A 26,610-nucleotide genomic window follows, 5' to 3' on the forward strand; every position below is an offset into this window, starting at 1 on the left:
TGCTATAGGCTTCATCTTCACCAAAGTCAAACTAACTGAAACATCAAAACTACTAACAGAAATACTTACAGAGAGTTGATATTAGGCGTTTTTGGACCGGAGGAACTTTTTGGACTTTGTTGGAACCGTCCTCCTTTTTTATTAATTCTGCTACGCAGGAACTTTGAACCCTGTTCAGTTTAACATTTTGAGCTACTGCTTCAGAGTACTATGGAAGCCCATTTCTGCCAGTTAATAAAAATAGAAATAATAAAGTCATAATTAAGAGATAGAAAATCATAATAATGAGATAAAAAGTCAAAATTATGAGATATAAAATCATAATAATTAGATAAAAAGTCAAAATTATGAGATAAAAAAAATCAAAATTATGAGCTATAAAGTAATGTTTTTTTTTTTTTTTTTACTGGCAGAAATGGGCTTCCATAGAGTACGTACCATTGCGGGAAGAATGCAGAGAAATAAAATGTATATACATATTATGTAGTATAAGACAATGAATAACATATTTAGAAGCTCTTTTTTGGATTTGGGTTTCCATGGGCTTTAAGTTAGTCATGATTATTATAATGTGCAATTGTAGCCTAAATTTAAATATCATTATAGGTGTTGTTGTTGTTTTAACCTTCTGCCTGATGTAGGCCTATTGGTCTCTGGCCACATAATAGAGCTTCAATTTGTGTTATGTGGTGCGCACTAGGTCTAATGAGTCAGAATGAAAATTGTTTGCCTCTTGTAAATGTGTGAGAGAGCCCAGTAGTTGAACTGGGGTACAAGTGTTTTTGCTGTTATGTGGTTTAAGACAGAGACATAACCTATGTTGTGGGCATAATGTATCCCGGTGTGGAACTTAGTCATATTGGTAAAAGTGTGCATACGATTCCCGCACATTGCATGGTTGTCTCTGCCTTTGATCATAAGACCTAATTATGCGTTTTAAAGTACCTGCCATGACAATAAAATATACAGAAAATAGATTTTTGAAAGAGGTGAAAACCAAATTATCAACATTTTCTTTGCCTTCATTCATACATGACACAGACTCAAAACTGCTTGAACAAGTAACACTTAAGAAACAAATATATTAAGTCCAGTGTTCCTGACTCAAATCCAATCGGCCAGTTATAGAAATAAGTAGGCATAAAGGTCGTTTTAAAACCGGAATGTAATTCACAATTGGGTTTTCAGTAGACTATGTTCATTTTAATTTTGATCTACTTATTCATCTTTAAATTTGCAATATAGGCTACCTCATTTTTTGGGAAGAATCTTTTTTTTTTAATTGCGTCTGACATTGCTGAGCATGAAAGACGAAGACGGTTATTTCCTATAGTCCTTTATTTTACTGTAGAAATTAGGGTCGTGACGAGATCTCGCGGTATTAACGTGCAGATATTTCTGGTCGAGGTGACAACTATCTCGCGATGTCAGCACATAGACGCAGAGCTGCAGCCAACATGGGGGAGTAGTCTGATGTAGAACCAAAATCCAGCCACCATGGAAGGTGCCATCGCCACTTTGTAAACGTCTGCGTGGCAACGATTGGCAGATGACGCCTCATGAAGCGGTTTTCTTTTTATTTGTGAAGAACGTAAACAAGCTTTGCGGTTTCGTTATCAGGAAAAACAGTGACATCTGGTGGCACACTGATTTTAAAGCAGACGTTTAATAATGGTTTAATAATGGTTTAATAATGGGACCGTGGACTGTAGCCTATATAGTGGGACCAGAGCACTGGCACAACACCTCACAGTTTCAATCTGAAATCAATCAAAGTCATGCAAAGCTGCGTGTTCATTGATTGAATTGATGATATGCATGTACATTGGCGGTATTACTTTTGATAGTTTTTCATACTGCTATATAAAAAAGTGCTCATTAAGAAATGTTTTTATTTTATTCTAAAAATGTATTCACTATGAATTATTCAAGTATCAGTGATAATAGGTAAAGCTTGACAATGTCATGTGTATGATAAAAATGATGAAATACTGGGGCGCTGATGGGCTAACCTGCTGTCCTTTTCTGCATGTCATTTCCCACTCTCTCTCTCTCTCTCTCCTTATTTACTCTATCCACTGTCCTATCTGAATAGAGGCCTAAATGGTAAATGGACTTGAGCTTATAGTCTTCTGGCTACTCAAAGTGCTTTAACACTGCATGTCACACCAACCCATTCACACACTGATGGTAGTGACTGCTATGTGGTATCATCCATCAGAAGTAACTTATCCAATTCATACACCACCAATGAAGCAGCAGGAGCAATTTGGAGTTAAGTGTCTTTGACATGTTGCCCAGCTGGGGATTGAACCCTTGACCTTCTGGTTGAGAAGCAATGACTCTAACAACTGAGCCACAGCCGCCCCTAAAGCCCAAAAATCATCTTAATAAATGAAAATAAATGAAATATTGGTGACAAAGGATACTGAATTTTATTCTTTGCAGGATGTTAATCATTGTCAACTTGTCTGACATCACTTCCTTCAAAATGATGCCACAGGGACTTAAGCACAGTTTTTAAAGAGGGTAAATGGCGTGACAGGGTTTAAAACAAATTTGGGGAAAGGCATCAAATTTGTAATTTAATAAATAAATCAAATAAATACATGTTTTAAAAAAGAAACAGAAACAATAAATAGTTTTTTTAGCAGCAGAAATTGGGTATAAATTGCAATTTTTTATTTGCTCGATGTTCAATAAAAATGGAAAGACTGTCAGTGGTAACATGCAAAATGTTGGCCCTCCTTACCAATAAGAAAAAGTATTTAAGTTAAATGGCATTATAATGCTAAACACCAGATTATTTCATTTTATGGATTTGGAATGGATTTTGTGGTCTCTGTATTTGAAAAAAATGTAAACTTGGGACTGAAAGGGCATCTGTTTCAGAAAATCACCCATAAAATCAATCAGAAACTTAACGTTACAGCCTGCTTTAGGCTGCAGCTGTGAATTTAGCTAAACAAAATCTATTAGAGCCCTTTGGTGGAAAAACTGAAGATATAGCTCATCAAAACACTCCCCATTTGTTTTGTCTCAATCACATGTGCTGCATTTGCAGCCAGTGCATACACACAAGTGTGTGTTACGTGTTCAAAATTGTCAAAGCTCAAAGAAAAAATAAGAAAAAAAAAACTATTACAAATCTTTTACAGCAAACCTGTAATTCACAAAAAATATATGTTTGCAAAGTTGATGTCCCTGATGGGAGGAAACAACATATTTTTCTTGAAATGACAAAGCTTTTTATATTACAGTCTGTTATTCAAAAATAATTTAAAAGCATTTTCTGAATAAAAAAATAGGTAGGCCTAATGTTCATCTGAGGGCTTGTATTATTAGTGGAACTGCAGCAAAGAGTGAAGAAAATCGAGGAATACTAATTCGTTAAATTAGTTAATTTCAAAGTGGACCTGCATTACTTTCCTTTATGTGTGTTTCAATCAAATAAAAGACACATTTTCCAGTCATCATTTTGTCATCGAAGTTTTGTTAAAATATCGTCTCGTTTCGTTGCATCTCATCTTTACACCATGCTTTTACACCCCTAGTAGAAACGCTTCCAGCCAGTAGTTTATGACTCCATCTAGTGGTGATTCTATGTCAATACACACAAAAAAAAAACGATTTTCAGAAAAAAGTTTATTTGTTCAAATGGTTCAAATTAAAAGCACTAACTAAAAAGCCGGTGGAATCTAGGAACTTTCTGACTTTTCTAAAGCGAGAGAAATAAAATATAAAAAGTTGTCTATGATAGAAAGAAATGATTACACGCGAAAAAACAAAATTAAACAGTGAGATAGGTAAGTTTAGCTAGTTTATGAAAAGGGGTGATATATAAAAAAACATTATAGAGCTTTTGCTTAAAAAGTCAGTTTTCTTTCCTTTCTTTCCTACTCTTCTATAGAAATTGATCTAATAATAAAAAAAAAATACAGGAAGAAGCCTACTTAATTTCAAGCTTCAAATTAAAAGCATAACGACCAACCACTATGCAAACGCGAATAGCAGCGATAACATGTTTTTAAAAGTTAAAAATAATGATTCAAGAGACATCTGTTTTTTGTGTTATAGCATTTTAACTTAATTTAGTCAAACGCAGAAAACGAATAACGTTTCAAGTTATTTACCGGAAACCCGTATTCGTGCTTTGCTTATTTGATTGCCTCGGCCGACGCCTTCTTACTGGAAGCTCGGTAAGTGAAGATTACCCTAAACATATAACAGTAACCTAGTTGTTTTATATACCGTGACCTTGTTTTTATGGTGTTTACGTGTTCAATGTCAGACAACAACGTTTGTATTCATAACTGCTGAAAAAGAAAGGCCTAAACATTTGTGTCCAATTCTAAGTAAAAAAAAAAAAATGTCGGTAAATGTGGCTATGAGGAAGTCCTCATTTGTAGGCTTGTACACTGAAACTTTGTATTCTCGCTCCAATAAGGATACAAGCAGCAACGGAGATTTTACGATACATTAGTTTGATTATATGTTGCCAGTATTTGATATCAAAAGGTCGATTGCTGTTACTGTAGGTTATGTTCGGCAGTAACTTTACAGTTGTTGAAGAAAAAAAAAAAATCCGCCTCTTGAAGAAGCCAGATGTGTCTGATTAAAACCACTGAATCCAGCTGGTGGGCTTTTTCGCAGAGCTGCTCGCAGTTGTTGGATACTTTGTTTCTCATTAAAGTCTTCAGATACGTCGATGTTTAAGTACTACTGCCTTTGAAATAAAGAAATAGGCAAATTAGCCAAAAACTTTATAATAAACATACGATCACTTAGTGGGAAATATATATATTTTTTTTTTGAGGGGGGGAGAGACTTACAATCACTTACATGAATGTATAAAAACAAGAGCAAATATTTTGTATAGAGTAAAAGCAGCTATTTTACCTATTTCCTGTTGTCTAATGGTGTTCTGGGCTAATTCAGATTATGTCATTATCAGTGCTTCTCTGGATGATTCATACAGTGTAAATGTTAAGTACTTGGTGACTCACACCTACCAGATTTCATTCTTAACATCAGTGATACAAGACAATTTCTGTATGTGGAGTCCAAGCCGGCTGCCTCTTCACACTTTCATACATGTATACATACGCCAATTGACTTTTCATGGCCTGTATTCTAACCCCCTTCCCCGCACATGGGTTTGTTTTATAGCATGAATGAGTAGGCTGAACTATGATGTCCCCTCACTGCAAAAATGATGAGAACATTTACATTTACATTTACTAAGAATTTACAATGTTTTCACTAAAATGAGCTATATCACAACAGTGTGGGCTCACACACTAGAACAGGTCTTCTACAGGGTTTACAACCAAGGATTCTGTCATTATTGATCCTCATCACTCATTGATCAATCTGTTGATTATTTAATAGGCCTTTCAGTTCAAGTTTTATTTCTACAAATCTCCAAAAAATAGTGTTATTGTGCATTCTAAATTCCCAAATGTCCTTTTAAATGTCCCTTTATTGTTCATCCAACAGTTTAAAACCAGTTAACCAGTGATATAGACAAACATTGAACACCACAATTAAAAAAACATGGCTGTATTATCAACTATTGTTTTACTCGAAAATATTTATTAAAGTAAACAGGCATTTAAAATATCTGTAATAGATGTACAGGTAATTATCAGTTCAAATAAAAATGACACATTGTACATTTGGGGCTGCCAAGATGACTTTAGTGGTATAGTTATTCACTGTAATGACATAATATTTCTTTATAGGAACTAAAAGACACATGACAGTAGGAAGAGAAATTGTTAAAAAAAACAAACAAAAGAGGTGTGATTGAAGAGTGTGAGTCGAGCTTGCATATGGTTTCTTAAATGTTCTGCTCATGTGAAGTCCAGCACAGAGACGTATTCCCTTAAGGAATGATCTGCTGTGTGTGTGTGTGTGTGTGTGTGTGTGTGTGTGTGTGCTGTGGCCGATTGCAGGTTGAGTCCCTTTTTATTGTCCTTACTAAAGGCTTTGGAATTTCATTAATCTGTGTGGGTGTAAAGCTGAAGTCTGCTCAATATAGCCGACCACTGTAAGTGAACCTTTGGCTTTGGATCTCTCTGAAAAACACTAGATTGGAATTGATAGAACTTTTGAGTTTTAACTTATCGTGTCAGCTCCTATCGACACTTTCAAAGAGGTATATCAGCTTGGCTTAAAATATCTTCTATAGCAGCTTTGGATTGTACTGAGAAAAGTGAACTTAATAAACTAAAATGTTATAACTGTGATCATGAATGAAAGGGATAAACAAAAGTGTTTCTTGTCAAATGCAGAGGATTTATTGGTTCCTGGGTTGCAATGGTGAGGATTTGCTAGTTTTAGAAATACATCCATCCATTATCTGTACCGCTTTTCCCTATACATTTTAAATGAAACAGTCTTGAAAGTTTTTCAGTTACATAAATCATTTGGTAATTGCGATGGGACTTGTCAGACATCTTTTGAAAAAGTGACAGTCACAACAACAACTTATCATTTTCCCTCTGTTTGATGCCTTTTTCCCCTTAATGTTGGTTTGATCTCTATCGTACAACTAGAAACACAAAAAAAGTGCCTCACAATTTCCCACTGCTCGATAAAACATCTCAGATGATCTTGATTTGTGCAACCAAAAGTAAAAGAAAAAGAAAGAAAGACTATTGATACAGAAGGCCAGAGAATAATCTCATTAGAGAAGCTTTAAATTGTACATCTTAGCCTTTTGAATTACTGGATTCATTGAGATGAATGATTGATCTACTATCAGATAGTTTGGAGTTCATTTTCTGCTGGCTGTTTAATCCTTCTGTCTCCTCTGGAACGAACAAATAGCTGCGGAAATCGCTCTTAATGATGAAAAGAATGAATAGTTACAAAACTTAACTAAATCGTCTTGTTTTGGTGTACTGTATATTTTTATGTAGGTCTCTTTTTGCAGAACATCTAAAACATCAACAGACTGGGCTTTTCTAAGAAGCGAAGACAACTAAAAGGAATAAGTTAATACTAAAAAAAGTCCAAAATCAAGCTCAAAACATAAATGCGATCAATAAAATACACTTGTGTGAAATGGTTTCAAACTGGGAGGTTTGTAAAATGCAAAAACCCAAAAGGGGATGTTGGATCTTATTCCAAGTTTCTGGTGCAGAATAAGAAAAAAAAGCAGATTTTCCCTATCCTGCTCTGACTCGAGGAGCATTCAACAGTAACTGCTTTTGAGGAACGTGTCTGGTAATGCCCAGCTGAAAGATGTACGAGTTCTTTTAAGCATGACGGTAATTTTCCTATGAGAGATTTATGAATAAAAAGATGCCAATTAATATCACGTCTTTCTTTGCGTGAGAGAGGGCCACCCAACCTTGTTGTACGAGACAGAATGAGATGTATCATAAAGGGTCACCGTTACACGAACACATCTTAACACAGAATGGTAGATGGAGTCAAGAAAGGAAAAGAAAAAGTGAGATTGCTTCAGACCTCAAATTTCAAGTGACAGCTCATGCACTTTCTCCAAGCTCTCTTGCTTGCGTATATTTTCCATTAGATCCCCATAATATCATACTGTCACCATCAGTCCGATAGATAAAGCACGGATTGTGGGGAATATGACACAAGTTTTCTGTCTGGCGATAACAACGTTTTGATGTTTGTTTTTATGGCATGTCATATTGTGAAGAGTGAGTGGGTGTGTCAAATGACGGGACAGATATTAGCGGCATACAGCACAGCCTGCGCATGTTTATAAAGATATCAGAGCACATAAAGGTCATGCGCACCTTCATGCTTCATGTTATACTGCAGAAGTGTGTGGGAAGTCAGAAATGAATCATTGGCCACCATCTGAGAGTTCGACTTTGATGGACCATAATTATCCTGCTTACAGTAAATCTGGGCAGGCGTAGGCCACAGAGAGCTTAAGTTCTGTTTTTTTGAAGTTCACAGTTCATCATCAAAAGCATAACCAACCATGTTATCCTTCAATCTAGTCAAAGGGAAGCGCTAGTAAGCCGGCCCTGCTGGAGAGAGCCTAGGGAGGGAAGATATGGGGAACTGGAGATGCATTTCCCATAAGTCATTGTAAGCAGACTCCTCCTCCCCCGTCGTTGGCTGGGAGCCAGCATCAGGCAGCGAGCGGAGCAATCAGAACAGACAAGGCAGACAAACAGAGCTGCAGCACCTAGTTTCACTCATGAAGATGTCAGGTTAAGCAGAATAGCAGCTCGGACTTGCGCCTGTTGGTAGGTCTACACATTCCTCAGCCTCTCACACACATACACACACACACCCACCGAGTTGTTTTTGTCGTTGTGTTTATTGCTGTGACTTGTCGCTACTTCCTTTCCACATAAATTCGCTGGGGTGTGGTGTGGTGTGGTGTGGTTTGGTGTGGTGGTGCTTTTTCACAGCACTTGTGCAGCGTCTTAAGAAGGAAGTGACAGCTGAATTGCTTTATTCGTGATAATATTGCAGTGCATGAAGTTGGCACACAAGGTAATGACGCTACTAAACTTTAAACGTTCAGTTGAAGCTTGACTACAGATATGTGGCAGTTTTTTCTCAAGACTTGTTTGTGTTCTGTGTTAGTATTGTCGAAAACAACTTTTTTGGAGCTGTGCGAATGTTTTAGTCAGGGTCTGAGGATGAATCCAAGTCTGATATTTATGAGGAAAAAAAGAGTGTGTGTGTGTGTGTGTGTGTTTACAGAAAGAATGAAGGACTGAGGAACAGGCAAAAGCTTAGTGAAATGGACTCACTGATGTAACATGCTGAAACTGCGGTGTCAGTTTGTAGTTGATGCATTTTAACCTGCCGGTGATGAATGAAGCAGTGCTGAGATAAAAATGAGTATGTCTGAGTCTGCTGATATTTTGACTGTTATAACCTTGTAGACAGTCGATCATGTAAACCTCTTTTTTGAAAATTCAGCCACCCTAACGTTGCTGAACATCACTTCCTCTGATCTTACATTGAGCGACACAGTTGCAACTGTCAAAACAAGGCTCGGGTTGAGTTTCCTGTCTCCTCGGCAAACCGCAAACTTTCATAGTTTCGGTTTGTATCCGGTGATCATGACCTTACCTGACATCGTCAAATACGGTGATCTCTTTACTTGATTAATATGTGCTCTATGGCAGGACCAAACACCTTGAATTACATACATCTCTGTTGTTTTTTAAATGTGCTCTATAAATAAAGTTGGATTGGATATCGTACATAAGCAAGCCTGTGTACTTGATTGCAGCCCTGGAGTAAACAGAACCAGCGTATAAGGGCCTGGTGGTGTTACATGAAACCTCTCTTTAATATCAAAGAAAAGAAGAATGACGATGTGTTGCCGCTGTCCAGTTTTTCCTCTTTTAAACATCATCACTATCACATTCATGGTAGTTGGCAATTATGTGATTAACTGTACAGACATGATGCGGTGTTCTCGATCCAACATAGAGGTGCCACATGGTCAACTTCATTAGGGATGATGATATAAGAAATGGAAAGTGCAGTTTTTTTTTTTTGAGGACATAAATGTAATGTAATTGTATGCCACTGTAAGGTATACAGTTGTTTAAACTTATTTAAATGTTGTTGTTAATTGATAGAATATTAATGCGCAATGCTTTTCTCATTTTTAAAGGAAAAATTCAAAATATAAGCTGGTTCCTGCTTCTCTTCTTCTCTTACACATGACAGTCACGTGAAGTCCAAACTCACGTTTCATTGGTTTTGGACAGCTAGTCAAACAAAAAAAAAAAACATCAGTGTTTCCCACACATAGACGATACCTGGGCGGGCCAACCAGGTAAATGTATGGCCGCTCAGGTATTTTTCCGACCTGTTTTTATTAAATGTTTCATTTACTCATAAAATTGCTGGCGTGCGCGACACAGCAAGAGCGAGAGAGAGCTAGAGCGCGTTCTCCACCAGGTATCTTGTCATTCTGTGGGAAACACTGAACATCTAAAAATATGTCCACTCTGGCTATGTTAAATAAGAAAAGTTTGTTTTAATATCACAACTAGGGCCCGTCCGATATGGGATTTTCTGGGATATTGGGAAGGGAGAAAAAAATCTGATTCTGATATATCGGCCGATATCTTTCTTAGATCTATGAAATCTGTAGAGGTGGATATACATCTACACATTTATTGCATTGATCCCTCAAATGCGGATATCAAAGACTTGACTTAACTGGAAAGTAACTGCTCATATACGTGCATCACCGTTTCACTTGAGAGTGATAATGCTTGTTGTAATCCATATAACACACTCTGCTGGTGGAAAAAGAACTGCTAGTGTATTACAATTAAATTAAAATGAAATTCTATTTGTCTGGTCAATAAATGTAGAAACATCGTAATCAAATAGTCAATAGCAAGTATCGGCTGATATTATGGGCTAGTCGATTAATCGGTCGGGATTTAAACAAAACAATGAACTGTCAACTGTCAAATGTTACAAGATCATTTTCCCAATAAGTAACCCAGAGATTTTAGGATATGACTAATATGACATGAATGTTATTATTTGTAGGAAGCACTTCACTTATCTTTTCCCTGTGATGTTCTCTGTTTGCAGATCCAGCAGATGAAATGGCGGTGAGGCAAAGGATTTTTAACTCGACATCCCCGTTCACCGGGTCATCGAAAGCCGATCTGAAGGGATCGTACCCACCATGCTCGGCTGCGGAGCAGGAGCCAGAGGAGGAGGAAGAGGAGGGAAAGGATAGCATGATGGGCTACATCGTGCATTGGAGCCCGCTGATAAATAAAGTCCTGACACATGGAACTGCAGAACAAGTGGGAGAAATGCCACTGAAGACCTCAACCTTCATTGCTCAAGCTGAATGTAATTCTATCTTTTGGGTTTTCTTGTAATGAATCAAATCACTGAACGTGAACAGAGAATTAAACGTGACTCTGTGCTCTCCTCAGGTGAAACCCAGGACTCCCAAGAGTTCAGTCCATCCTGCTCTGAACGTTCCTTTGTTCCTTCTCCTAACTGCTTCACCAGCAGGTATGACATTACCTTTACAGCATTGCTTCCACATTTCACACTTCATATTTATTTCGAGAAGCCATATTGAATTGTTTGAGAAAACGTCTGGTATTAACATCTTCACCCTCATACTTCTGCCTCAGTCTTCCCTCGGAGCACAACAACGTGGCGTATCCAACCACAGTCCCGGAGCAGAGCAGCTCATCGGCGCAGCTCAGGCTGAGAAAGAACACCAAAAAGAAGCAGAGGCGCAAAGGGAAGAAAAAACATGAGAAGAAGAAGCAGAGGCAGCGACACAGACATCGAATGCCCTCTGGAGTCCCCGAACAGGAGAGTGGACGTTCTCGGGTTCGGATCCTGGTACACACTCAGACTACTCTTCGCATAACATAAGAGTCTTAAAATGTTCTTAATGCTGCCTTGAGCATGCTTACAGTGATTCCATCTTGAATCACATTGAGAAACAGCTGCCTCTCATGTCATTCAAGCACCTGAGAATGCAAACATCATGTAGTCTGATCACCCACTTGTCTCCCTGTAGGAGGACTCGTCTGTTGGAGGAAGAAGCGACCTCAGCACTTCTTGCTGTAGCAGTGTTGAAAGCTTAGAAGAGCAGAACAGAGGGCCCTCTATCTTCAGCCCACAGATCTACAACACAGGCTCCAGCTGCTCCCCTCATAACTGGAGGGACCAGGACTACGGCCCCCTGATTCCTTCCTACGGACAGGATAGTGAATCGGACTCTGTCAGCAGTCTGGGAGACTATTCGTTGGCCCTCGCAGGCCTTAGGGGCAGCGTCAGTCAGGGGGACCGGTGCTATGCGGGGCCTTTCTTCAAAGATGTTGAGAGGGATGTAAGAGAGGAAGATGAAATCTCAGCAGCTGATTCTATCATCAATGAGGGAATCATCTTTTACAATGAAGTATGTTCTACCACCACTCTACTTCTTCTTTTCTGTAATGTGGTACAACAAAACTAACTTGTGTCTCTTATTCTGTCAGAAAATCCAGCCTATGGACTCAGAATACAAGGAAGGGAGGGAATATGTCCTTTCAAATTTCATCAAGGAAGGCTCCTATGGTGAAGTACACAGTGCTGAGGATGTCAACACAGGCTTCAAATTTGCTGCCAAAAAGGTAACGCAGAGCCCATCACCCTCTTTGTGTTTTTTTTTTTTTTTTTTAACTGCTTTGTTTTTAAGTTTGCTCTGATCTGACATACTTGCCCCTTCCTTGCCTCCCAGGTCAGCCTGCAGAGGTTCAAGAACGAGGAGGTGGGTACGTGGAGTACCCTCAGATCTCCTCGTGTGGTGGAGCTCTTTGGAGTTGTGAGAGAGGGGCCAAATGTTGTCCTCTTCATGGACCACAAAGCTGGTAAGCAAGGCTCACTTCTGCATCATTTTCCCCCACAACAGATGCTGCTACTCACTGTTGAGAGTAAGGGTGAGGCCGGTGACTGTTTTGTCAGATGGAGTGAATTAATTGCAAACACATGCACAGCAGAGGCAACTGCACTTTTGCTTTTGTCATCAAATTCCAGGCCATAAAAGAAGGGACCGAGTCGGAGTCAGATACTTTGTATTTACATCAAAATATCATCTTAAACCTGGACAAATTGTACTGTTTTTTTCCAGGCTCCCTGGGCCAGCTGATAGCGGTGCGTGGCCGCCTGCCAGAGGACCTAAGTCTCCATTACCACTCACAGGTTCTGACAGCACTGGAGTACTTAGGGAAGAAAAAAGTGGCACATCTGGACATTAAAGGTTTGTTAAGAAGTCAACACATGAATTGTGAAATCAGGATCAGACTGTTTAGATCCAGACTGTTTAGATTCTGGCCACAAAATGGATCAGTCACTTATCTAATAACTAGTAATAATAATAATCCCTTCAAGACAATTCTTTTATGAGTGAAGGGAGGAAAGCTGCCAGGCTGTCTTTAGGTACACTTGGTTAGGGACAAGGACAAATGTCATAAGATCCAACACAAGCAACCATTTGGTGTTTTTCTCCTGCTCGTGTTTGATTTGAGCCTTATCCTTGTCTCTAAGCGAGTGTGCCTAATGATAGCCTACTGGCTTTCTTCCATTAAGTTTAATTGTTAATCTTCAAGAGCACCTGGCTTTCACCTGGAGTTTGCCCCCTTGCCATTGTGAGCTGCCATTTTTCTCTCTTTTTCTTTGATGACAAAGTTTTATTGCCATTTTTAGTATTATATATGACATAATTTAGCTGCAAAAGAAACAGAATGTGCAGTAGAATTAAAGCAAGAGGCCTTTTTTTTTCTTCTCCCTGAAGAACAGATGTTTGAAATCAAAATGTTTATCTCAATGTTTTCTAAAGCTTTTTAAGGTTGTTTCCATTCCTGTATCTACCTAAATATTCATACATTCTGAAATGTTGTTTCAAACAAAACACTCTTCCAAGTGATTTATCCAAATTATAACTATTAAAGACACAACAAAACAAAAAGGATCACAATTGTTTTTTCACCAAAACACAGCCATGCGAGTTTTAACAGCAGCAATGTAACAGATCAAAGTGCCAAAAGAGTCAAATCAGACAAAACAAATAAACGTGTCAGCTTGGAAATAAGATTATACAGAGATTCAGTCAGCTTTCTAATGAGTTATCATCAGTGGATTTGTTGTCTTTGGTGTGCAGCTGTTGTGTGGAACACAAGTGTCACAGATATAGAGCCTCAGCACCTGTGTTGAGAAACCAGACTAGCACTAGCGGCGGGCTGGGAATTTCCCACAGTGTGACTCACCGCTGCACTTTAGAAACGGCGCATGTGCCCAGAATCAGGAGAGCAAGAAAGAAAGGGAGAACGAAATAGAAAGGGGGGGGATGGGACGACGAGGAGGAAGTAGTGATAGAGAGCCAAAGTGCAGATACAAGACGGCACAGACCGAGAGAAGAAAGATGGTGAAAATGAAGTGGAAAAGCGTGTTTAAAAGAAGGAAATGAAAAAAACAGAAAGGGACCTTGGTTTGAGGAATCACAAACAAGCTCAAGCTGGAGGGCAGACAAACAGCCTGATTGTGCAGTCACAGCTCAGGCGCCACCTGGTGTCTGAAATGTCTCAGTAAAGGAAGACAGTGCTGCCAAATCGATTCATCTGCCGGCAGTTAGTTACAAGACTTGACTTTCATCCTGTATTAAAGTGTTTTTTTTATGGCAGCTGTCCTCAAGTGACTTCAAATTTCCTTTTTATTTTATCTTTTTGTCTTAGACTGTTCCTGTCTTTGTAGCTGCAATGTGTCTTATCATGTAATCTATTAACTACACGCATGGAAATAAACACAGAGCCATTAGGAGCTCTGAGCAGAGTGAAGATAAACAAAAGTAGATTATTGACTCTGCTTCTTACCCACAGCTGATAATGTGTTGCTGTCGGAGGACGGTCGAGACACCTTCCTGTGTGACTTTGGACACTCGGAGAGGCTTGACAATAAGGGACTGAGCGTGAATGGGTCCAGAGGTAAATACTGAGTGGTGTTAGTGATTCAGTTAAGAAGAGGAGTTATTTATCCTCCATGTCTTAATTCATTGTTTTCTGATGTAATCCAATATAGACCTGAAGGGCTCGGAGACCCACATCGCCCCTGAGATCGTTAAAGGGGAACCCCGCGGAGCCAAAGCAGATGTGTGGAGCAGCTGCTGTATGTTTCTGCACATGCTCAATGGGTGTCAGCCTTGGACAAGATACTACACCTGTAGACTTTACCTGAAGGTAAACTTCACAGCGACAACACACCTTGCTGTTTCATCCCCACGATGTTTAGCCCAGTCCTTGAATCAGACTTTGACAGAGTCTTCATGTGATGATTACAGATCGCAAATGAGCCTCCGCCTCTGAGGGAGATCCCACCTGAATGTAGCCGTCTCACAGCAGAAGTTATCAAGGCGGGACTTCAGAAGGATCCAGCTAAGAGAGCATCAGCCTCTGAGCTCAAAGACAAAACTTCCAGAGCCCTTAAAGAAGGTAAAAAAAAACAAAAAACCTGCAGTGTACTTTTCTATAGTGTTCAGGTCACTGCAGGCATCCACTGGTATGCATTTGGTTTCAAAGTTATGAGGACAACTTTCCTTAAAAGACTTGATAACTTTCTAAAGTTGTGTTTCATTTTTGCTTCACTGTCTTTTTGTGTACTGAGTTTTTAATCTTAGCATCTGAAGACAAAACTAGCTGTATAAGAAAATGTAGATACATTTTAAGTCTGAAGATTTAGCTGGCGTTGATCGTATCAGCCTGAAAGGAACGCCCAATCCAAATTTTTTGGACCTCACAGATCTTGTACATTTGTGGACATAGTGAGACTTTGTTTTCTGGAAATCTGCGAGTGCTGATGGCTGTCCATGACCTCCTTTCACCCATACTAACACAGCCTTACACAGGCATTCTGCAGACACCCAAAATGCCTTGGATACATCTTCATCATCTCTGTCGAAAGACTAAATGTATTCTGTTCTTGTGATGGCAGTGGGAGGACTCACCAGCCCAGTGAAGGGGCCGTACACAGACCCGCTGTACACTGCCAACAAACCTGCAGACTCCCTGCAACTTCTCCACTGCATCGTTGACGGTGAGGATGAGGAGGAACAGAGGAAGTCTGATTGGAAGGTGGTCATAACAGGGAGTAACACAAAGGAGTTGGCTGACGACAAGGAAGAGAAGGAGGCTGATTCCAGTGAGCCCAAGCGATGCTCACCTTTCTCTCCACAAAAGCTGATCTCTGAGCCTAACCCCGAGAGAGGCACCACCACTGTACTGGAGCTTCGCAAACTGGAGCGAGGTGAGGCTTCTTTCAAGTTCCAGATTTTTTTTATGTTAACTATTTGGACGCTGCTGATCGCTTTCCTGCTTGTTTGCAGATTTCTACCTCAACAGTCTGTCGCAGCTTCACTCAGCTGAGAAGCAGGAGCAGCTTTTGTCTTGTCTCAGCAGTGACCCTTATTCGAACTGGGAAACATGGGACAAAAAGGTAACCCAGAGGAAAATTACTGATTTACATTAAACTCAGAAAGCACAAAAGTTGAAATCAAAATGATAACTACTCAGTCAATTTGAATAATTGTTTCATTAAGCTTAATCTTAACAACCTCCTGTTTGTTTTGTCTATGTCTGTTCCTAACCTGTTACATCCAGGACTCTGGCCGCTGGTCTCTGAGCCCAGCTGACGACTTCAGCTCTGGTGTTTTCTCCTTCAACAGTCAGCCAGATGTGCCGGTTTTCAGTGTGGATCTGCTGAGTCACACACAGCTTCCTCCTCCCTGCTGTTTTGAAGGTGAGATGAAAACAAGAACATCTCTCTTCCTTTAAACCACTTAACAGTAATGTAGAAACAAATCCAACATGTTATTCATTTTCCCTTATGCCATGTGTCTCATCTTGCTCTGTGATTGGCTCAGGGGTGGATGTCTGTATAAGAGACTTCAATCAGAGAAATATCCGCATCAGAGAGAAGCGCTGTGTGAAGGTGGGCCACATCGCCACGGGAATCAGTGATCAGGTGAGGGCGAGTAGCTTCACACGCTTGTGTATCAAGACAAAGGTCTGTCTTTTTGACTGTTTTTAAAAGAGTAAAATTACACTTTTTTTATGCTTTTGTGTTTCTCCTTTTTAGATCTCTGTGCGGGTTTTCACCTTGGAAACTATGCAGGGCCAGCATGTTGCTCACGATGAGGAGGTGCAGGAGTCTGGTCTGGAGCTCTGCTGCGTTCCTGCTCCTGACTTCAGCTCCGCCTGGAGGTGGAGGATCAGAGACGGAGTGCTGGAGACCAGATGAAAGCCCCCTGCTCTCTCTCTCTCTCTCTCTCTCGATCGACCACAACTTAATCTTGACCACTGTCCACATGTTTTATTGTTGAATTGTGTCTGTGTGATATCCTGCTTTTAGGAATGGTAATTATGTTTTAACCATAACTGCCTGCTCAGCAAACTTTCATCTTTGTAATGTGTCTCTTTGCCTTGCGGGTGCTCATGACTCTGCCCAACCACTGAGCTTTTCTGACTGTGATGTTTACATGTTTTTTTATTGAATGGTTGAAATTGAGAAAAATAAACTGTATGAAACTGTTGTATGTGTATTCCTTATTGGTTACTTGATCATCTAGTTTTTAATATCATACTGATTCATTAGTAAAACAAATCCACAGTGATGCTGTTGTATCCAAATTGATGAATTAAATGAATGTTATCATCCTAGACTAAATCAATCATCAATCAACATGTTAGCCTGTCTGTGTCCATCTTTCATCAGAGCACATGATGGAGATGTTCACATGTTCAGCATGAAAACTACTAGCTAGAATTGAATTATATTCAAACGTTCAATTGTAGTCCCCCGAAAATAATTTGCCTTTGTTGTTTTAAATCTAACGACAATATAAGAATAAAAGGTTAAATGAGGTTTCTTTAAATACCAGGATTTTCATGACATTTCGAACATGTATTTATGAGCTCTTGAGGTTGAACGTCAGTGGTTTTAATGACCCCTGACCTTTACTCTGTTGCTATCATACACAAGCTATGTATAGAAATAGCATTACCGTCACATTGACAAGAGTGACCCAATGTATGAGTTTAAAATACTCGGCTGCATTTCCTACAAGCTTACATGGGAAATCTGCACGAAGAAATGAATATATCATCTACCTCACTACCAAGTTGTTGTGTGGTTTGCTGGGTACAAAATAAACCAATTCATATAACATACCATATCGTGTTGATATTTTTTCTCCCATACTGTTAATGCATTTAAAACAATTCCAACACAAATTGGACACATAATACAAATAAACGGTACGTTTAAAGAAAAGGAAAAGCACAGCTATGATAGCATTTCTTCAAAACTATAATCACAACAGTTTTCAAAACCAATTTTTTTCCAGACATTAAAATACTCCAATGACGTGTCTTCAGTCTCCCTTTGAGATAACCAACCATTGTTTTTATTTTTCACCTAAAAGCAAGTGAAACGTGTGTTTTACTTCACACACTTTGAAAACTCTGGTACTCGTAGTCTTCAGCATTATCTCAACACCCATCTGATCGTTGTATAGGTTGATGCAGTTTGCAGTTTGCTCCATGTTCCATCTCTTGCTTGTGTCTCTTTATGTTTTCCTTTCCTCTGTGACAATGTTATTGTGTTTCCAACAGACCAGAAACTATTATCCGTGGATCAGGACTTTAGAGGTTCCTCGGGTGACTTCATGAAGTCCTAATATGGCTTCCTTGGGACATAAGATGATATTTAATGGTACTAAAAAAAAAAAATGTGGCTGAGAATGTTATCATCACCCAGAGGGAGACATTTGTGTTGCCAAAATGTTAGGGAAATCAATCAGCTGATAACTCCTTCAATATTTCACTTAACTTTAAGTGTCAGCCTCCTATATGGAAGTGCAAAAGATCCTAAGTAAGAAGGAATGAGTATCTGGGGACATTCCTCTTTTTTTTGGGATCCCATCATGAAGTAGTAAAGTTTGGCCAAATCTGCCCTCATTAGAGCCATAGGTGCTAGCAAAGAAAAGAGCATGCTGTAAATCGTGCAAGCTTTAAGAGTCCAGCTGGGGCAAATGGTTTACAAATCAGAATCATGTTTCAGAGCAGTACTGCTAAAAGCCTTACAAATAAAATCCCCATTCCCAATAACATACAGGTCTTCAGCGACGGTAAGTTAAAGATTTATTTTCAATATTACAACATACAAGGTCACTGCAAAAAGATTTTCAGGGAGACTTGAAATTGATTTTGACTTTACAAATGTGATAGAAAAAGAGTAAATTTGAGAATATGAAAGTGATTTCATTGTAAAAAAAACACCAAGGCACTGACAAACAAGGAGCATTTAGGCTATAAAAAAGCTGTTTGTGATTTAGGTATGATTGCAGTTTGAATTGCTCACATAAAATACAGTACTTGGAAATTGTGTGACGTGAGGTAAGCATCTCTAAGGAATCGAGCGCTTTCTTTGTCTGTGGAGCAACTTCTTCCAAAGACCACATGGAATATCTGTTCATACCAGGCGGCAACCTCAAGTATTGAAAAAATGAAATCAATGCATTAGTGCAAATCCTGCAGTTTGTTGAGTGTCAGCTTGAGGCTGGCTGCAGATGCACCGGAAGTCACATAAACACCCATTCAAAAAAACAAAAACAAAAAAAAAAGCCTGGTTCAGAAAAAGACATTGGTATGACTAGCTAATGTCTCCATCAACACACATTTAGCATGTGGTGAATTTTTTGATAACTCATCCGTTTTGATTTTTTGAAGGAGAAGCGTTAGCGTGTAGCTGGTCTGACGGGCGGGCGCAATGGAACCATTTGTCAAGAGGCGTAGGACCTGCATCCATTCCAGCTCTTAGCTTGACGCTAGGTTGACGTAAAGTTGGGGTGAGACAGCCTGTATTAACAGGGGGCGGTGGGTTCGTCCACTAATATTTACAGTTTATGGCTCACACGTCTCTGCATTCGAAACTATTTTTTTTTAAGGTCACAATGCTGGTCAAATGCCTAAAGGCAGCCTACAATGAAATTTTCCATAAGCTGTACATTTGTTACGTGAGATGAATGTAAAAGGGAACATTGCCGTGCTTTCACACTTGCACAAAACTCCTGACGTTTGCAGAATGAGCTGCATGTGTGAAGGCAAACAGACAACTTCTTCACTCTGACTTTATCCAGAGTTTCTCCTGCCAGCCTCCTAATATTTCTTTCCGCAGAAAGTCCAGGTAAGCTGATGAGAGAACGCAGCACGATATAAATCAGGGGAATATAGCTCAAGCGAGTTGGAGGGGTGGTGATCTTATTTCCCTGCGATCGGTGCACGGCCAAAGATTGTATGTACGCAACTGGTACGATCTCCGTGCATGGGATTTAACTGCTGCATTACAATTTTCTATTGACCAGGTTTGACCGAACTACAGAACCCCCCCCCCCATCCAACAGGACTAGTCTCCCGCTGTGTGGCGCATGTGTGATTGACCAGATCAGGATGATTTCAGGGGAAGTCCTCCTGAAATTCTTGAGATATTTTCAGGAGTGCAAATGTGGAAACGGCTTTTATACAAATCTTTGAGGTGGCACTTGTGTTAGCTTGAATAAGGTTTAGCTGTGTATCGAAGGGGGTAAAAAAAATGTTTTTTTTTTTTTTGTTTTTTTGTCGCCTAGACGTAATTTCTCTGTAGCATCTTCTCGGTACATCTAATTAATCTTTGCAAAACAAATCATATTTTAACTTAATAGAATGTGACCAATCCCATTCAGGTTTCACTGCCAGCACAGATTGACACCAGTTAACACTTAACAAAGTGAAGAAGACAGAAACCATACACACCTTGTTGAGACTCACGGTGAGAGTGGAACTAACAGAAATGCAAACTGAGTAGAACAGAAATAAAACTTAAAGGAAAACAGTGCTGAGAGAAATGTAACTTCCACGTCTTTATCTGATATATTGTTTTGAAAACACATTGCAGTGACTTTTTTTTAAATCTGTACCAAGTAAAAAATAAATTATTTAAAATGCATTCCTTGTTCAAGTCTGACCAACCCTCCCGCCCCTCTCGATTTTGTGCACGTAATCGCGCACCGCTCACTCCCTCAGTGGCGTAGGATCATGGGTACGACGGTGCGTTCAGTCTAATTCCCAATCATGAAAATGAAAGGGAGGCGGAAACGAAAAGTCGCTCCTCATGTCCAAATTCATCGAGATTCCTCTTGTTCCACTCGTTTATTCTGACATTACTTCCTTTTGTTTTCTTTTAAGTGTCAACATCTGGTTCTCCGTAGTACTTTTTTTTTTTTTTGCCGTCCTTCTCTTGCATCCCTTCCTTATATCTCTCACATCTTGCGAATGACTAGAACAGTGGTGAGAACACCAGCCAAGAAAACTCCCACGGTCTGCCATGTGGGAGTGCCGAAGTAGGACCGAATCCCCTCCTAACATTTAAGAGAAGAAGACACAAATATGAATATGCTTCCTAAATGCAAATATAGTAAATGATGATTTTGATCCACTTATTAGCTTCTTACCCAGCCACCTTGCTCCCTGATCCAGTTGATCACATTTTCCTGGAGGTAGTCCAAGGTCCAGTTGATTATTGTTCTGATGATATCAGGAACTTGGGTCATGAGAGCCTGTTGTGGTGTAAATGAGAGATTATTCAGACAGGCCTAATTCCATCAAACAAACATACGCCACTTTGTGTTGTCTTTATTGGTCGGTTAGATACAACAGAGCTGCTTTTCTCACTTTGATGACAAGGCGACAGGCGAAGTAGAACAGGGCGACAACCCGGCCCCAGTTGAACCTCCCATCTGAAAAGATCTCTATGGCGACTTTCACAAACATGTCTTTTGTGGGACTGATTGATGAATTGTTTATCATCCTGGAGGAAATCACATTCAGCAATAAAGGAACAAGAATACAAATAGAAAACCCTTGTAATTCATAATTGCTCAAACTTTGGAATGTGACTGATCCGACAGACGAACAGGTGAGCTCACCTTTGGAGCTCTACATTCCCATCGAGCTCGTCGCCGATCTGCTGCAGGCACTGGGCGAGCTTCTTGTGGTTCGGGTCACACAGCTCACTTCCGCCCAGCTGCGCCCGGGTCACTGTAGCATTGCCGTCTCCATGCCGCCGGACCCGCTCATAGATGAAACTACACAGGGAGACACAGTCAGCAAAACAGACACAATTCAAACAGTATCCCAATTTATTAATTCCCATTCCAAACTATAAAGTTAATACTTACTCCTTTAACAAAACAGCTCCCACTTCCAGTATCTGATCTGTAGTACTGCCTGAAGGACAAAGGTCAGTGTCATGTCATTACAATGCTAATAAAACAACTGATTCAAAACGACTTATATAATACACAGAATAACTAGTCATAACTGAAAAATGTGTGGTGGTGTATACGAACATTTCCTGTCAATCATATCCGAGTGTAAAAAACAATAAAAAATAAACTGTGTTAGCCACACGTAATAAATTTACTTATCAACTTTCTTTACGTCAAAACGTTTCCCGTAAATCTACAGTCACTCCTCTGCTTTCGTTGTTGTTGTTTTTAATAAGGTAGAAGAAGAAACTCACAGTGTACAAAAGGCAGCACACAGCCGAGGGTCTGTTGTAACAAGTGTTAAGTTTATTTACCGAACTCACTCAATGAAGAACTGATGTTACATAAAAATGTATGATTTTTTTTAATTTATTTTTTTTAAAATGCGAAACAGTAGCATCCTGATACCTGTGATTCGGTTTCGGTCAACACTTTTTTTTTTTTTTTTTTTTAGCTCCCTCGCTGATGAGAGTTGTGTGTCTATCCGGGGCCAGCGGATGAAGCTAACTTCAAAGGCACAGGGTTTTTTTTTTTTTTTTTTTTTTTGCTAGCTTGAGCTAACGCTTGAGCTAACAGTTAGCCTCCTTGCTAAAGTTCAGATGAGCTAATGACACTCCCAAGTAGGCAAACAACAGCGAACAAAAAAAAAAGAAAAAATTGTTTGTATTTCAGCGGATCTATGCCCATTACATCGTTGACAACAATGTCAGGTCAAATTTAATGTTCGATATTGATGATGCTAACTGTTACCTTGATCGCCTCCTCCCGGGTGTGATGCCATCTTGTTGCGTTGTGTTTAAGGTCTTTCGTATTTCCGTACACTCATGTGACACCGTTTTTTATTTGTTTGTGGCACAGCTGCTGAGGAGAGCGAGTGCAGGGCTCTCAAATGTGCTAACCTGCATAACACTTGACGTGACGTGACGTGACGTGTGATGTCATAGCGTGAAACTGGTACATTTTGATTCGGGAATGAGTTCGCCCCACAAAGGGGCGGGGCCAGGGCCGGCCTCGTTTTGGGCAAAGTACCCGGATTGTGTAGCTCGCGTTAAAATCTTAAAATTCGCCGAGTTGCTGGCTGCGGCGATGTAGATCTGTTCCCCGCAGCACGCACGACATTAGACGGGAGCGCCTTGTGAAGACCACTTTGGTGGACTTCGGGACCACACTAATTAATTAACCGCACCATTTATTTAAAAATAACGTTAACGAAACATTAAAAAAAAAACAAAAAAACATGTGGTTGAATTGTATTAGCCTCGCCTTTCCGGTGACGTCATTTCCCGTCCCTCCTGCTCTTCCGTGCGTCGCGCGCATTCACAGGCCTCTTTACGACTCGGCTGGCAAAGATGGCGGATGCACAAGTATGTCCAAGAAAACGGCGTGGTGAATATAAATCGATATTTTAACGTTTTAGGGACTACCTTCATCAAACATTATTGGACGGTTGCCTTTACGTGATTGTTAGACACGATCATTAGTAATCTCTGACCACATTTAAGATGTAATAATTGGCATTTGTTGTTACCCCTCCTACACACCCGCGTGTAACGTTGAACTAGCTGGGATGCTAATTCGCATAGCCTAGCCTGCGACCACGTATTCTATATCTTACTCTATTATTTGTCCCTCGCTGTGGATGCTAAACAAGTGGTCTCACACCAGGCAAAACTAATTAAACAATACAACCTGAATCCATTAATGCTCTTATATTGTCGTCCTTGACTAGAGGAAGTAATCCTAAGGAGGCCGCGCGGTTTACCCAGTGCTGGTAATGTAATGGTTTTTGTTATAGTGTGTGAACTCGTCTTTTTTTTTTGTTGCAGACCGAGCGGGCTTACCAGAAACAGCCCACCATCTTCCAGAACAAGAAACGTGTTCTGGTCGCTGATGGTGGCAAGGAGGTCAAGGAAAAGCTCCCCCGCTACCACAAGAGTGTCGGGCTGGGCTTCAAAACCCCAAGAGAGGTGACTTATTTTAGACATCTACACATTACTCCAACTACATTAAACACCTCTAATTGATTCAGTTAAGTAGCTGCAAGTGATGTCTTTCTCACGATGGTCTTCCAAGCCTTCAGGGTTCTGACGAAAATGCCTTCTTTGGCGTTACTGATGCAGTCCAGAGTTACTAATGTTATATACTTAAAGAACATGCGATACAGAGTGTAATGATGTACTCCCTTCTCCCCCCCCCCCCCCCCCCCCCCTCAAACAGGCTATTGACGGCACTTACATTGACAAGAAATGCCCCTTCACTGGAAACGTCTCCATCCGTGGCCGTATCCTCTCTGGTCAGTTTTAAAGTTTGAAGTTGTTGGCACTTACTTGGGATGCTGCAACATCGTTTGTATCATATTCTGGTGTGAAAGTTAAAGATCAAGCACAGCGTTTTTTGATGTTGTTTGATGCAGTTATCTAACATCAAACTGAGAAATCAAATGTGTGAACTGATGGCTGAAATGAATGTTTGGCCAGCTACTGGTGAAGCAACCCAGTTTTTTAACATGCTGAACTGCTGTTCTTGTCACTATCCTGCAAATGATGTTTTCTCACGATGGTCTTCCAAGCCCCATGGGTTCTGACGATACTGCCTAAAGGCAACACTGATGTAGTAAAGTGGCAATCTTGTTACGTAATTTAGAAATGTAGTTTAACTTAAAGGAACGTCTAGTCTAAGGAACCCCGTTAGAGGTTGTAAGTGTTAACTAACTTGATTGCTGTTGATCTTGTGATATTCACTTTTTGTGTATTTGTGCGGTGCAGGTGTGGTGACCAAAATGAAGATGCAGAGAACCATTGTTATCAGGCGTGATTATCTGCATTACATCCGCAAGTACAACCGCTTTGAGAAGAGGCACAAGAACATCTCTGTCCACCTGTCGCCTTGCTTCAGGTACAGCTCTTCCTACGTTCTCTCCAGTTCCTGTTGTGAAAGCTAACTTGAGTCATGCATTGTTGTTGCGCTTTCCAAACTTTGACAACTATCTAAAAGCAAAGGCCCCCCTAAGTTTTCATGCATGTGAAATGATCATAATTTGCTGCAAATGATGTTTTTCTCACGATGGTCTTCCAAGCTCGATGAGCGTTGACGAATTTGCCTTTGGCATTCACTGATGCAGCTTAGCTTTTCAGTTCTTGTTCAAGCGTAGTTAAAACTTCATCTATTGGCTCTTGGAAACCTGCGTCAACCTGTCCTCTCTTTTTCTTCTGCAGGGACGTCACAGTTGGAGACATTGTCACCGTTGGAGAGTGCCGACCACTCAGCAAGACGGTGAGGTTCAACGTCCTCAAAGTGACAAAGGCTGCTGGAGCCAAGAAGCAGTTCCAGAAGTTTTAGGTGTGATATAAATGCTTTTTGGGCTGCTTTGTCTCACTGTCAAATAAAGGAAACCTTGTTTACTTTGCCTCTTTTGCAATTTTTCATCACCCCCACTTGGGCTTTAAAAAAGTGTGAACATCAAGTTCTGCTCGCTATTTATTGTGTATTTAGTTTTGTGTTTATACACAGGCCGTTTCCGAATTGTCACAGTTCAGTAGGCTGTACCTACTTTTCAGTAGGGAGTTTCAGTATACTGAACTTCAGTGGTCATTCAGTGTGCGTTTTTTGGGTGCACCTCAGTATACTGAACATTTCAGTATGGATACCAACTTCTGGGTTTTATGCCGTATGGATTGGATGCGTGCTTTCAGGAAATGAATTGTATTTTACCACCCACAATGCTGTGCGAAATTAATTGTAAATCTTCACTTCACGTCCGCCTGCAAATCAAAACAAATGAGCGTAGATTAATGGAATCCATTTTTAATCTAGAGTTAAAGTCCCGACTGAAATAACTACTTTAAATTAACAGAAAATACAACAACTGCATCATTATGGAACACTTCCTCGTCTATTTAAATAATGAATTCACTATTTAAATGCGTCTTTATTGGTTTAGTTGACTTCATATTCTGTTTATTACTGTCTTTCATTTGTACTGTATGGTATTTATCCGTCTTATACTGTTTTTCTTGACCTGACTGTGTGTGCGCATTACTCTTGAATAAAGCTAAACTATTAAAAGTGTTGCAGCCGGTTCGGGAAACATAAATGACGTCACTTCCTTACTGAATGGCTCAGACGAAGTAGGAACAAAGATCTGCCTACTGAATACTAGGTACTAAACGGTATACAGCACGGATAGTTGGTACTGCCTACTGACAAATTGAGTAGGTACTTGGCAATTCGGATGCAGCCTCAGTCTTGCATTAAACCTGTTGTAAATTTGTAACAGTATTATTGGTGGCCAAGTCTTATTTAGAGGTGACCCCTTTACTTTTTACAGAAGACTTCCACACCTTCAGGTCAGAATCAGAGATATTGATTAATTCCTAGGGAAAATGTGCTCCATCATACAGTAGTAAGAATCATTGGACTATAAATCAAGTTAGCACAGATGAGAAATACTGTAAACACCTAATAAGGTCAGAGATTTGAAGAAATCAAGCTATGCACAAATAAACAGGGAATACATTAATATCTACAAAAGAGCAGCCCTGAACAAACAATTTGCACCAAGTACTGCATAGTAGTCATAAAAACAATGTCAAACTTAAGTATTGCACACTGGGTATTGAACAAATTGACTGGTTTAAGTCCAAATTGTAAAGTTTAAAGTCATAAATAATGGACGTGTTTACAGCTGCTATGGGTGGAAACTTCCCAAGCGAGACAGAGTGCCTGACCTTCAGAGGTAGGAGTTTTACAGACAGACAGAC

General features: G+C 39.9%; 3 protein-coding genes and 3 non-coding genes across 9 annotated transcripts; 5 read left to right on the top strand and 1 right to left on the bottom strand.

Moving 5' to 3' along the window:
* Positions 1-3,989: 3,989 nt before the first annotated feature.
* On the top strand, positions 3,990-17,076 carry map3k14a (mitogen-activated protein kinase kinase kinase 14a). 3 transcript variants are annotated; one of them, XM_020652490.3, is made up of 16 exons: positions 3,990-4,199; positions 10,576-10,845; positions 10,932-11,013; positions 11,139-11,355; positions 11,537-11,917; positions 11,997-12,131; positions 12,239-12,368; positions 12,629-12,757; positions 14,373-14,477; positions 14,572-14,729; positions 14,831-14,981; positions 15,481-15,792; positions 15,872-15,981; positions 16,146-16,284; positions 16,409-16,509; positions 16,624-17,076. In XM_020652490.3, exons 2-16 carry the CDS (start codon positions 10,590-10,592, stop codon positions 16,783-16,785), a joined length of 2,568 nt encoding a protein of 855 aa, XP_020508146.1. In that variant the 5' UTR covers positions 3,990-4,199; positions 10,576-10,589; the 3' UTR covers positions 16,786-17,076. The 3 variants fall into 3 exon arrangements, with proteins under 3 accessions (XP_020508146.1, XP_020508147.1, XP_020508148.1); XM_020652491.3 differs by lacking the exon at positions 3,990-4,199 and adding an exon at positions 8,096-8,240; XM_020652492.3 differs by lacking the exon at positions 3,990-4,199 and adding an exon at positions 8,349-8,493.
* Positions 17,077-18,673: 1,597 nt separating this feature from the next.
* On the bottom strand, positions 18,674-22,788 carry LOC109997857 (apoptosis regulator BAX). Its single transcript, XM_020652493.3, has 6 exons — positions 22,601-22,788; positions 21,761-21,809; positions 21,509-21,667; positions 21,255-21,390; positions 21,035-21,139; positions 18,674-20,941 (listed from the first exon to the last, which is right to left on the bottom strand). Exons 1-6 carry the CDS (start codon positions 22,629-22,631, stop codon positions 20,843-20,845), a joined length of 579 nt encoding a protein of 192 aa, XP_020508149.1. The 5' UTR covers positions 22,632-22,788; the 3' UTR covers positions 18,674-20,842.
* Positions 22,789-23,054: 266 nt separating this feature from the next.
* On the top strand, positions 23,055-25,251 carry rps11 (ribosomal protein S11). Of its 2 annotated transcripts, none has more exons than XM_020652495.2 (5): positions 23,055-23,214; positions 23,677-23,817; positions 24,068-24,143; positions 24,616-24,745; positions 25,066-25,251. In XM_020652495.2, exons 1-5 carry the CDS (start codon positions 23,200-23,202, stop codon positions 25,187-25,189), a joined length of 486 nt encoding a protein of 161 aa, XP_020508151.1. In that variant the 5' UTR covers positions 23,055-23,199; the 3' UTR covers positions 25,190-25,251. The 2 variants fall into 2 exon arrangements, with proteins under 2 accessions (XP_020508151.1, XP_020508150.1); XM_020652494.3 differs by having other exon boundaries at positions 23,119-23,236.
* LOC114921216 (small nucleolar RNA SNORD35) lies at positions 23,889-23,974 on the top strand. Its single transcript, XR_003809507.1, has one exon. It is a non-coding gene; the product is annotated as a small nucleolar RNA SNORD35 (small nucleolar RNA).
* On the top strand, positions 24,386-24,468 carry LOC114921215 (small nucleolar RNA SNORD35). Its single transcript, XR_003809506.1, has one exon. It is a non-coding gene; the product is annotated as a small nucleolar RNA SNORD35 (small nucleolar RNA).
* Positions 24,892-24,975, top strand: LOC114921217 (small nucleolar RNA SNORD35). The gene has a single exon (XR_003809508.1). It is a non-coding gene; the product is annotated as a small nucleolar RNA SNORD35 (small nucleolar RNA).
* Positions 25,252-26,610: the final 1,359 nt, after the last annotated feature.

Source organism: Labrus bergylta, chromosome 16, assembly GCF_963930695.1.
Source record: "Labrus bergylta chromosome 16, fLabBer1.1, whole genome shotgun sequence".
Lineage (NCBI taxonomy): Eukaryota > Metazoa > Chordata > Actinopteri > Labriformes > Labridae > Labrus > Labrus bergylta.